The sequence below is a fragment of the Anastrepha ludens genome, chromosome 2, assembly GCF_028408465.1.
Source record: "Anastrepha ludens isolate Willacy chromosome 2, idAnaLude1.1, whole genome shotgun sequence".
Classification (NCBI taxonomy): Eukaryota; Metazoa; Arthropoda; class Insecta; order Diptera; family Tephritidae; genus Anastrepha; species Anastrepha ludens.
In genome coordinates, this window is record NC_071498.1 from 98180200 (window position 1) to 98193016 (window position 12817).

A 12817-nucleotide genomic window follows, 5' to 3' on the forward strand; every position below is an offset into this window, starting at 1 on the left:
ACTAGTTGCAGTGTCAAACAATTGTTATGTACTTTATTTTGTATTTGTTTAAAATATAAAAGAAATGTTAGTTCACAAACTCCAAAAATACACCCGATGCAAAATTTATGAAAATTCGACTAATTTAAAGAAAATTCAAAAGTATTAATCAAAAGTAAAACCAAAACAAAAAAAAACAACATGGATACACAATTCTATAGACCATTAAATTTTAGTTTAACGCTCAAGTTTCTCATTGATTTTTTATAAGTCTTTTCCCTGACGATGCTTGGAATTTTCTCCGTATAAAAAAAAAACAAACGTTTGTTTTTGCAACTTATGAATCCAAATTAACCTTGACTTTGAACCAAAATCTGAAATTTATACACCTTGACTACTTTGTGTTGGCAACCCCGTCTTGGTCAGTCGCTATCAAATCATATTGATTACACTGACTTTCAAACGATGTGCACTTGTTACGCGATCGTTATTATGTAATTTTTTATTTTCAGCAAATTTCTTTTCCGCAATTCAAATGGTATCGAATATTCGAATGCTGTGGGAGAGCATTACCTAATACTCGTGCTAACTAAAATTTGTTATTGTTGTAGGCCCTCTTAGAGGCCGAAGCCAAATACATGCAACGGATTATTTTTCAACGCATACGGCTTTATTACCAACACATACATACAAGTAACACAGCAAATCGACACTGCCACACTTCGTATTCATTAATACACCGTAATTTTATGAAATTCAAGAGCAACCAACCGGCTGCACTCTCTTTCACTGGGCTAACTTTTTCGAAAGTATTGTTGTATTTTTCTTATTGAAGGAATTCAAATGGAAAATGATGAATACTATGCAGTTGGTTGAGTGTATAAAAGCCTAGGCTAAGTAGACAACTAGATGCAGTATTGAAACGTATCCAAAGTGACGCAGTAGTACTCGAAAATAGCATAAAGTTTGAAGTTATGGAGCATTTCGTGCGTACTTTTGCAATTTATTCAAGCAATAATTTAATAAATTATTTCTCGTTTTACTTTTAAAAAATAGTTAAATTGGTTTTCCTTCTGTGTCATGTTCGCCCATTTGAATTACATCATGGCTTCACATCACGGCTTTGAGGACCTCCAATACGGCGGCTATCATCCGGTTGAGACACATTCAGAGGTATCCAAGCATGTGCCTGTGAAAGTGATAGAGAAGGTGCCACTCTCCATACCGCACCCAGTGCCCGTAGAGGTGCCCAATGTGATACGCATACAAATTCCAGAACCTTATGCAGTGCATGTGCCGGTCGAACAGGAAATTGAAGTGCCCACTTATAACATCGTTCCCGAGATTACCGAAAAACGTATACCCTATACAGTTGAGAAACCATATCCAGTGGAAGTGGAGCGTCCCTATCCCGTAGAAGTAGTGAAACAAATTAAAATACCAGTGCCTAAACCATATCCGGTGCCTATTACCATTTACAAGCATGTGGTGCAGAAGGATCATGGTTGGGATTAGTGTGTATGGGAGAGGGAAAAAGAGAGACGGAAAGAAAAGTTGGAGTAGGACGTAGGTGCATTTGAAAAGCTTTCAGGTTTTTCGAAATATTTATGTTAAAGTCTGTATTTAATTTATAATAAAATTGGAGCCAATGCTTGTGATTTTGATACAAAAGCAAATCTATTTCAGGTATTCCTTAAATAATTTGCAGATTTTTGAATGTGTCAACCTCAATGGTAATTTTTTTCTACTTGTCCTAGGTAACTGTGCACGTATTGCCACCGCTGGGCATGAAACACCAAATAGTTAAAATGCCACTATTCAGCAGTGAAAAATGGAACAATTATAACACTATTCGTGCATTAAAATGGTTTTATTAGTTTTGAAAAAATTTTCCATAATGATCAATTACCTTTTGCATTAGTTTGAACCAATTTTCAAAGCATTTTGTCTAATAGTTTTGTTAGGGCGTTTTTTACCACAAGCTGATCATGCAAACTCTAATGCCCAAGGATGCCTAAATTCCGCGGTATGTACATGACGATCTTGCTAAATAGTTGCGCGCAGATCATCGAAATTTGCTGGTATAATAATTTATTTCGGACCAGATTCATGGAATTCATCGGTGAGTGCACACTGTGTCCGCGTGAAAGATCATTGTGCCAGTTTTTTGCGGTGCTTGTTCCTGGTGTAATGAGTTCAATTTATTAATGAATTCTCGTTTTATCAATCTACGTCAAAAATCGCTAAAAAATAATCGTATACCAAGTCATAGAACAAGTTTTTTCTAATAGCGGCCGCTCCTTGGCAGACAATGGCGAATAAATATCTGCTCTCCTGTGTAATAAAAGTGCAGGTTCCTCTATTTGGGTCAACATTTTATTTAAGAGTTGACCCAACATATTTTTCAATTTCGTGTAATGAGTATTCCCTTCTCACCCAAATAATGATAATATTATATAGTATGAGACGTATTGCACTCATCTACGTTTTCATCTACTTTGGTTGGGATAAAAATGCTCAAGAAAAAGTATTCTGACTCTGTGGCCAAACGCCAGACAAGCCCTAAAACTTTTCTTGGAGCCCCCTTGTCTCCATAGCGGGTCCGTTGACTTCATTAGGCTAAAAAAAAGTCTGCTGAACCCTCAGTTCAGTTTATTTTGATGACTCTTCTCGTCGCGCTGTCCACTTACATATCTAAATCTTCGTTAAGAAATAACCAGCTACCCGAAAAACCTGTCTCCAATATAATTTTGAATGTTGTTCAAAATCCTCTAAATGCTCTATTTAAAACGACATTAATAACAAAACAAAAAAAAATAATAATTGAGACACTTTTAATGACAAGGAAATGACTTTAAAACTTACGGAGATATATGAATTTAACTCAAGTAGTCTAGTTAAAGAAACTACAACCAACCAAAGGAAATTTTTAACAAGTTTTGTGGATTTATTTTTGAAATGTAGAATACTGTTTTTTTTACTTTTTTTAAAGCATAGCATTTCCTTAACGCTGTGCCAAAATTTCAAAAAAATCTGAGAGAAACTTACGGAGATATACGACTTTAACTGAAGTAGACTAGTTAGGGAAACTCTTACCAAATGAAATATTTAACGAGTTGTGTGGACTTATTTTTAAAATACGAATTTTGGTTTTTTACTTTCTTCTAAAGCATAACACAACCTTACTGCCAGAGAAGCCTGACAAAAATTTAGGGAATTATACGAGGTGTGTTGTAAAAGTAACGCGAATTTTGAATTTTACGTATATTCGAATTTCGATTTGTTTGTGGTGACATGTTGTTACTCATGTCTCTCACTCATGCCGACGAATTCGGCCATTTTGAATGTTCAGTTAATTGTTGACAGCTGCTTTGCTTGCACGTGTTTCGGCTCGTCTTCGATTTTTACCTATTCAAAAAGATGGATCAAAGAACCTGTATCAAATTTTGTGTGAACAACGAAATTAAGTGCACGGATGCATTCCAAATATTGACTGTGTCATACGGAGAAGCTACTTTGGACCAAAGCAACGTTTGTCGGTAGTACAAACTGTTCACAGAAGGCCGAGAAGATGTGAACGACGAAAAGCGTGCCGGACGCCCGAGCACTTCAACAACAGACGAAGTGAAGAAAATGGCATTGGCCAATCGTCGAATCATTATTAGAGAAGTTGCTGAGGACCTAGACATATCGATTGGCTCGTGCCATTCGATTTTTTTCCATGATTTGGGCATGCGATGGGTCGCCGGAAAATTCGTACCAAAACTGCTCAATTTCGACCAAACAGCATCGCATGAACATTGCTAATGAGATGTTGGTATCTGAACTCTGTCCGCGACGACCCAAATTTGCAGGGACGTTGTGCATCATGAGTTCTTGCCACATGGTAAAACGGTCAATAAGGAATATTACCTGCAAGTTATGCGCAATTTACTCTAAGCGATCCGCCAGAAATGCCCGGATTTGTGGAAGAACAAAAATTGTCTCTTACATCACGATAACGCCCCTGCTCACACATCGTTGCTTGTGTGGGACTTTTTGGCCAAAAACAACACACTAATGATGCCACAGCCACCGTATTCCCCAGTTCTGGCCTCCTGTGACTTTTTCTTGTTCCCGAAACTGAAGAGGCCCATGAAAGGACGATGCTACGTTACGATTGACGAGATAAAGACTGCATCGAAGGAGGAGTTGAACAAGATACAAAAAAATGCTTCGAAGATTGGAAAAAACGTTAACACAAGTGCATAATATCTCATGGGGATTACTTTGAAGGGGGCAAAATAGATATTAATGAATAAATAAATAATTTTTGAAAAAACACAAAGTTCGCGATACTTTTTGAAAACACCTCGTATGACTTTAACATATTTGACATTGTTTTACTTTAATGCTAATGGCGAGAAAGAAAATGTGAAATGATCTGTTTATTGATTTGATGCAGTAAGGAACTTAAGTTTTTATTTTATCTTTAAATCGTATAACTGGCATTACAGCAGTTATTTATTTTTGAGGCAAATGTCGCAATCACCGCAAGTGAAATTCTGGTAGTGGGCGTTTTTGATTGCGAACGCCGCATACGGCAGCTGCGGCACATATTCGCGAATCGGCACATTATGCTAGTTTCAACCACATGTAATGTGGCAAGTGTACAAGTAGATGCGATGGCTGCATCAGTTGCACTCGCCACGTCAGTTTGTTATTAGATTTGGTGCTGTTTGTTGCGACTGCTGCTGTTTCGAGTTCAACACAGCGGGTGCATGTTGCAATCCAACATTTATGTAAACAGTTTGGTCGCTCGCATGCGGCACTCTGCACCACTCAAGTCCAGTTCCAGTCTAGTGGTGTGGCAGTGGCAATAGCGCCTTTGGCCTTTTACATTTCAATGCTAGTTGCCGGTTGCATGTTGTCGCATGTAGCATGTAGCATGTTGCTTGCTGCTTGATGCTAGCTGCTGGTAGCTGCTACTCCCGCAATCGCTTGCCACTTTGTAACTGTCAGCGTACATTAAGGCGTTTATATCTCGCTTAGCGTATTGGCAAGGCGCATGTGTTGCTGATTGTTGTGCAAAAACAACAAAAACAAAGAATATTTCTCAAAAATATTCGCTACACAGCCACTTCCCACACACCGCTTCTAACAGCTGCATGATCGAATTTGTAATTGTTTTCATCTACGAGTGTGATTATGTCGGTAGCATGCCACTGCGAAGCGGCTATTGTTACTACCAATTGTTGCTGCCCGCCGCGTTAATCCAGTAATTTTGTTTGGTTGCTAGTTTTTCGTTTCCTCTATTTTTATACCCGCGCACTTGAGCCCAAGGGTATAATAATTTTGTTCAAATAGCAGATGTGTATGTAACGGCATAAAGGAGTCCAAAATAATCAAGACTGAGTTAAAAGAGAAACGACAGGAGCTTTGGTCTGACAACCTCGAGTTTATTTATTCAACATAGTCCCCTCTGTCCTCGATACACTGTTTTGAACGATTTAAAAGCTTTTCGAAAGAATGTTTCAGCTCATTGACCGGAATGCCCTTCAGGACGGCCTCTGCGGACGAAAAAAGTTAGTTAGTTAAAATGCGATTTCTATTCAAAAAATCAGTCACAAGAGTGGATCGATGAGATGGTGCATTACCATGCAATAAGCGCCAGCTTCCTCCTTCGCGGTATTCAGGGCGAATTCGACGAATGCGATACAATAAACGCTTCAAAACGCCAAGATAGAATTGTAAAAACAAGTGGGCATCGAGTTGATTTTTGAATTCTCCAAACGCGATTTTCTGGGGGGGCCTTCCATTCGGCACTTTGACGCTTAGTTTCAGGTTCACGTTGGAAACACCACGTTTCATCACCAGTTACAACTCTGTAAAGGAAGTTCTCGTCTTTTTTTCCTTTTTAATGAGGTCTTTGGAATATTGAATTCTGAGCAATTTTTGGTCCTCTCTAAACTTGTGCGGAATGAAACGTGCACAGACCTTTCATTAGCCCAAATAATCAGTTAAAATGTGATAAGTCGATATTTTGGAGATATTCAACTCCGATTCCATGAATTTTAACGATGATTTCGGTGTATTTTTAATAAATTTACGAACAATTTCGATCGAGTTTTCGGTGGTTACTGATTTTGGGTGGCTCGTATGTTCATTGTCATTTATGTCCTCACAATCATCTCTGAAACGTGTAACCCACTCTTGAACTCTAGCACGAGATAGACAATCATCACCATAAACTTTTTTCATCAATTGAAATGTTTCGGTAAACGTTTTACCCATTTTAAACCAAAACTTAATATTAGCTCTTTGTTCGAAACTCATTTTTGTACCGATGACACAAACATACTGACACTTTAGACGCAATAACTTCATTTCCACTGAACCGAATGTCACCAACCTTTCACTGGAAGTCAGCTAAGAATGTAACTTCCAATGCACTAACTCATTAAAAATATTTTTATAACTGCAGTCTTGTTCATTTCGGTCTTAACCTTGTATAAGTAGACATATCTACAGTGGGCGAAAAAATTTTAGCCACATACACATTTTTCGAAAATAGTCTAAATAAAATAAAAATTTCGTTCTATTTTTTCCCATTACTATATTTAATAATATTTATTAAATAAATACTTCATAAGAATTATTACTTAATTATTTATTGTAAATTTTGCTGCTTGTCGCTTATTATGTTAGAAGAACGAACTAATTTTAGCCCCAATCATTGCTTCAGACACAGTAAATTTTTGTGATATTCGTTGATGTAATCTACCAAATGGGTCTGGTGGTGAACGAGGACAAAACGAAGTAACTCCTGTTATCAAACAAACTGTTGGCGTACTCGCGTATCGGCACCCACGTCACTGTTGACAGTTATGATTTCGAGGTTGTAAAAGACTTCGATGATTTAGGAACAACATTACACCTATGAAATGCCAGTCTTGAAATCCAACGAAGAATCTCTCTTGCCAACAAGTGCTACTTTGGACTAAGTAGGCAATTGAGTAGTAAAGTCCTCTCTCGACGAACAAAACTAACACTCTACAAGGCTCTCATCATGCCAGTCCCAACGTATGGCGCAGAAGCGTGGACGATGACAACATCCGAGGAAGCGACGCTTGGAGTGTTTGAGAGAAAGATTCTGCACAAGATTTTTGGGCCTTTGCACGTTGGCAACGGCGAATATCGCAGGCGATGGAACGATGAGCTGTATGAGCTTTACGACGACATAGGCATAGTGCAGCGAATAAAGATCCACCAGCTGGGTCATGTAGTTCGAATGGATACAAGCGCTTCGGCTCTGAAAGTATTCGATGCGGTAGCAGCTGGTGGTAATAGAGGAGAAAGGCCTTAAAATTAAGCACAAACCAATTTTACCATCAGTCCATATTGGGAGACGCAAAAAGTTTGCTTTGGTTAAAATTCATTGGACAAATCAAAAACGAAAATTTAAATTTCCTGATGAAAATGAGTATAATCTGGACAGTTAGGCTGAATTTGTTCATTACTGGCAACGTTATGCAAAATTTACGTACAAAGAAAGCATATCCAGTAAGCGCCAAGTGGGTCTGTGGTTGTATTAGATGCCATTGGCTACTTGAAGAAAATTCCGATTTATGGAAACAAGAATGAATGCAGAGGAATATTAAGAGTTGGTCGGCCGGTTTATGGCACTGAATGCAATACAGGTATTCTAGGCTAGTAGTTTCAATAAGGCAACGATTAAATGGACTTGACTAAGACAACGTTCGCTTAATTTAGGTTGCGCGACATCGACCTTTTCGCCAATTGGCCATCCAAATAACCAGATAATAACGAGATCGCTCAATATGCGTACAAAGGAGACAACAGCAAAAACAAGATAGAGGTATCTTTGGGCATTAGGACATTAATGGGACCAGCATACATTAATATTTCATTGAAAACTTGGTCGTCAAGAGCATTAATTCTCACTGGATACCGCATAATTTGACAATGGCCCAAAGAGGGACTCAGGTCGACTAGTGTAAAGAAATGTTGAAGAAATTCGGCTGCGATTGCTCAAAGCACTTCTATGACATCATGACAGGTGACGAATCTTGGATCTATGCTTGACTTGTTTACAGTAGCACAGAAAACAAACTATGTGACATATCACGCTGAAATTTGCCATGTAAGCTTATATCAGTCCTACCAAAAAAAAAAAAATTTATTTTTGCCATATGTCATCCGCGGACCGTTTTATTGATAACGTCTCGTTCATATTTGAGCAGAAGGTACTTGAGTACTAGGTACGTCCAAGGAAGTTTAGTATAGAAAATCGGCTGCGTTCATATTACGTTAATTTAAAATTAAAGAAAAATAAACAAATATAAAATAAACAAAATAGGTGAATTGGAAATGAAAATTACCTAAAATATGCGCGAGTACATAAAGTTCGATCCGGAGCGAATTCAGCCTACCTTACCTGTTTGTTATAATATTGGTAGTTAGTGCGTTTGTTGTTGTCGGCACAGCAGGTAAATAGCGAATTGCAAATTGCACTACAAAGTGTATTGTAATAATTTGCATAAGCTACCACAACAACAGAAATCGAAGGCATACAACAATTCTATCTGCAAAGTGTTTGCTTCGCGCAACTCAAAAAAAAAAAAACTTGCCACGAGTAATTGCAAAATTTGTGAATGGCGTTGTTGCAACTTCATTAAAGATTTCGCGAAGACTTTTGTGGCATTTTTTTGGCATGTTGAATATCTATGAATACAGTTACTTTTGTTCGATGACTTCAGTGTGATTAAATTATTTTCAAGAATTTTTGGCATTCATGGCAATTTTATCGAAGTAAGTTATCATAAAATGTGAACGTGAATTGTGGGATTGATTTTATATATATTTTTCTTATACTTCTGCTATGTACCTATACCTGCATATATTTATAAGTACATTCGGTGTCAGAAAAAAGGAACCGCGATTATTCATGAAGTATAAAATATATATATTTGAAATTTTTTTTACATGAAATAAATATATAAAATATCTTTTTACTGTACAAAACTACGAGTCGCAATTACTCAATAAGCCGTGTAGTCTCCATCGTTGTCGAGTATAGCCTGGCATCTTCTCGGCATGCTTTGAACCAGCTTTTCCGCGTAGCTCGTCGACAAAGAGGACTAGATTTTGCGAACTTGAAGCGCCAATTGCTTTATATCGTGGACTAGCTTTCCGGCAAGATGCGTTTTCATAGTTCCCCACACATTTTCAATGCGGTTGGCGTCGGGGGACTGGGAAAGCCAGTCTATCACTGAGACATCATTTTCTTGTTGCCAGGCCTTATAGAGTCGACTTTGGTGTTTTGGTTCATTATCCTCTTGCAAGACCCAATCATTGTTTCTTCTTGGATTCATCTTTTTAAAATTTTGGGTGAAGAGTTCCAAACATTCGAAACCGCGCTCGGAGAAGCAACCCCAAACATTCACTTTCATCGGGTGTTTAACAGTGCGCTGTATAATTTTAGTATAGCTCGTGGACCAAGCTCGCTTAACCCTCTAGTACCCAAGACCGCCTGTAGACGGCCTAAGTTTATTTCACGCTTATTCCCTTTTAAAATACCATTTCGTTACTTTTTAAACTCTTTCTAATTCCGGAAAGTCCCAAAATTATTGCTGGTGCATTTGCAACAGCGTCTTGTTTTTTAATCAGCCGTCATAGGCATTTGAAGTCGGAAAATAGTGAAAAGCGGTCAAATTAATTATTCTGCAAAAGTGGTGTATTTTAAAAATTAAATAAAAATATTAGAAGTGTATTTAGTTTATAATAAAAATTATCATAGTGCTGCTGGTTGTGTTCAAAATACGAAAGTTAAAAATAATAACAAAAAAAAAAGTGTTTCCTGTATTTTATAAACCTTTGAAGACAGCCCGTCTAGAGGCGGTCCTGGGATAACTCGGAATAAATAACATTATGTGGTAAGTTTGAAATTTTGATATTTTTAGAGGGGGGCTAAGCCTAAAGTTTTGGTTTTTTAGAAATGGATCAACGACAAAAGTGTAAATTATCATCCCTTAATGATTAAGATATTGCAACATTTTTGGATTTATTGGAAATCGACGATGATACAGACGTGGAAGAAGATTTGGAAGATCTTTTAGACGAAGATGTGGACGATGCAGAATTACCTATCGACACTGGAATTGACGAGGTGATTAACAGGGCGGTAAATTTGTCAGATTCCATGCTGGAATCAGAAGTGTGTGTCAATTTATGTACATGTTGTCAATTTATGTCTCGTTGATCATTTCAATAACAGGTTTCAGTCCATTCCGATGACTCAACGTTTATGTGACGATGAACAAATGTGCGCACCGAAGATGAGGACTTTCCTTCGACAATATCTGCCAGATAAACCACATAAATGGGGTATACAACTCTTCGTTTTGTGTGACTCCTTCGGATTTCGTTATAACTTCGAAATATATTGCGGCGCAGGAGACAATGCTGTTCTGACTGATACACCAGATCTTGGGGCATCAGCGAATGTGGTGGTCCAATTGTCCCGTAATATTAAGATTTTAAAAACCATATAACATATTTCGACAACTATTACACGTCACTGCCACTTCTGGTTTATCTTAAATGACGCGGAATACATTCGCTGGGAACTATTCGTTCAAATCGAATTCCGAATTGCAAACTTCCGACAGATCTTGATCTCAGGAAACAACCCCGTGGATATTCAACTGAATTTTGTGGATCTGCTTTAGGAGTTGACATTTCTTTATCAGTTTAGAAGGACAATAAAATAGTGTGACTCGCATCGAAGGCGAAAAGCCCTTCCAGAATGAAACAAATGTTATAAATAAGGTGTCGCGGTTCGTCCGCTCAGAAAAAAAATTTGTTGATGTCGATTGCCCCAATGCAGTCCGTGAATATAATAGTCATATATGGGGGGCGTCGACCTCATGGATGGACTAATTGGGCGATATAAGATTCCGGTAAAGAGCAATAAGTACACAAACCGACTTTTTAATCACCTGCTTGATATGGCCATGATAAACGCTTATGTTTTGTTCAGAAGAATTAACAAGATTGACACGCATGCTAGGCAGTACCAACTGCCGAACTTCCGGGCAGAGATCGCATACGTACTCTGCAAACAACAATATTCTTCAATACCAAGAGCTCCAGGTCGTCCATGACAAACTCCTCAAGTAAAATTTACTGGAAGAAAAGCTTATTTACCTCCTGACGACGTTCGCTACGACGGAGTTGGACATTTTGCAAAGTTTTTATCACGCACCGGTAAAAATAGGTGCGAATATCCTGGCTGCACCTCCGAAACTCAAATCGTGTGCCGAAAATGGAATCTGAATCTTTTTTTTTCCCAGCAAAAGGACTGCTTTCACAATTTTCGCCATAAATAATTTGCACCAACTGCCTTTTTATGCCCAAAAGCATGCCTTTCTTTTGTAGACATTTTTCTAAAACTATTTGAAAAAAGACTGACTGTTTGTTTTGTATTGATTTCTGTTAAAAACTTTCTGTTTTGTTCAATAAAAGTACGTAATACACTGAATTTGCAAGTTTTTCATTTAGATTTTTTTTGGCGTTCTTTCCCAAAGCCGCCTGCAGGCGGGGTAAGGTTTTATCCCTATATAATCGGATCAAGGAACAAAATTTCACTTTCTTGATAAAGAACCTATATTTTTCCATAATCCCCACCCAAAGCAATTTTGTTCATTCAAAAATAAAATTTGGGTACTAGAGGGTTAAGTGGGTCTCAAGCCCAGAAAGTTGCTTCATCTGAGAAAACAACCTTACTCCAATCGCGTTTCATGTTTTCCGTAGCCCAAGCTTTGCATTCCTCAATGTGTTTTTATGAGGGCAGTGGTTTTGATGATGTGGGACGGTAGGATATGTTCGTCTGCTTCAGTGGTCGTTCGATGGTGTTGATTGAATTGTGCTTGATGGTGTTAGCAAGAATTGTGCGTGCTTGTCGTAGTCGCAAAGAAGGCTTCCGCTTAAAAAGTTGGACTGCTTTTTTGTCGTCACTCGCTTCAAGCCGCGCTCGGTAAAGTTATCAACATTTTTGTACATCTTATATCGCTGATTCTACATCACAACAAACTTTTTTGATTTTTGAATCACTTTTGCTGGCGCGACGTAAGATAATTTCGGCCCTTTCGAATGCGTGCATAAAAATACCGCCTCGAAACGCTTCGTGTACTTCTCACTCATTTGTTTGCTTGCGTTTAAGGGAAAGTTTCAAACGTCATTAACCCGAGTTAGCACTGGAGTTGTAGCCCTTGAGTGGGATTATTACGCAGCAAAAAGCAGAACAAAATATATCTTGAACTTACAAGAAAAAAACGGTTTTTTCTTCTGACATAGACTCTAAGTAATTGGGCACATATATAATTTATGGAAAAGTGGACCACTGTGAGTGTCAAAAAGCTAAAAAAAGAGGTAGAAACTCAGAACGACATCTTTATTCAATATGATATCTGACTTTTGTCGAATATTAGTGCACTTCTTTTCTGGCTCAGAAACCGTAACTGAAACGAGATACTATATAATCTTCTTTACCATCCACCTGCAAATGTTTTCGAGTGAGCTTACATTAACGACCTTTCAAAAGTGACGCCTTGATGTCAATAGTGAATAATTCCTTTTTTTATGTCATCTTTGACATTTGTCAAGTAAACATGTGCACAATTTTACGCGATCGAACAATGCATTAAAGTTATTAGAACTTACGTATTACGACAATGGTCGATTTAAGATTGTGACTTTGTTTTGTAGAAATAATCGTGGAATGAGTGAAGAAAGGTTGGTAATAAATTTTTAAAGACTGGTTCTGTGCAGGATAGAA

General features: G+C 37.9%; 1 protein-coding gene across 1 annotated transcript; it reads left to right on the plus strand.

The window, feature by feature from the left end:
* Window positions 1–908: 908 nt before the first annotated feature.
* Window positions 909–1625, plus strand: LOC128858691 (titin-like). The gene is made up of 2 exons (XM_054095163.1): window positions 909–965; window positions 1036–1625. Exons 1-2 carry the CDS (start codon window positions 954–956, stop codon window positions 1492–1494), a joined length of 471 nt encoding a protein of 156 aa, XP_053951138.1. The 5' UTR covers window positions 909–953; the 3' UTR covers window positions 1495–1625.
* Window positions 1626–12817: the final 11192 nt, after the last annotated feature.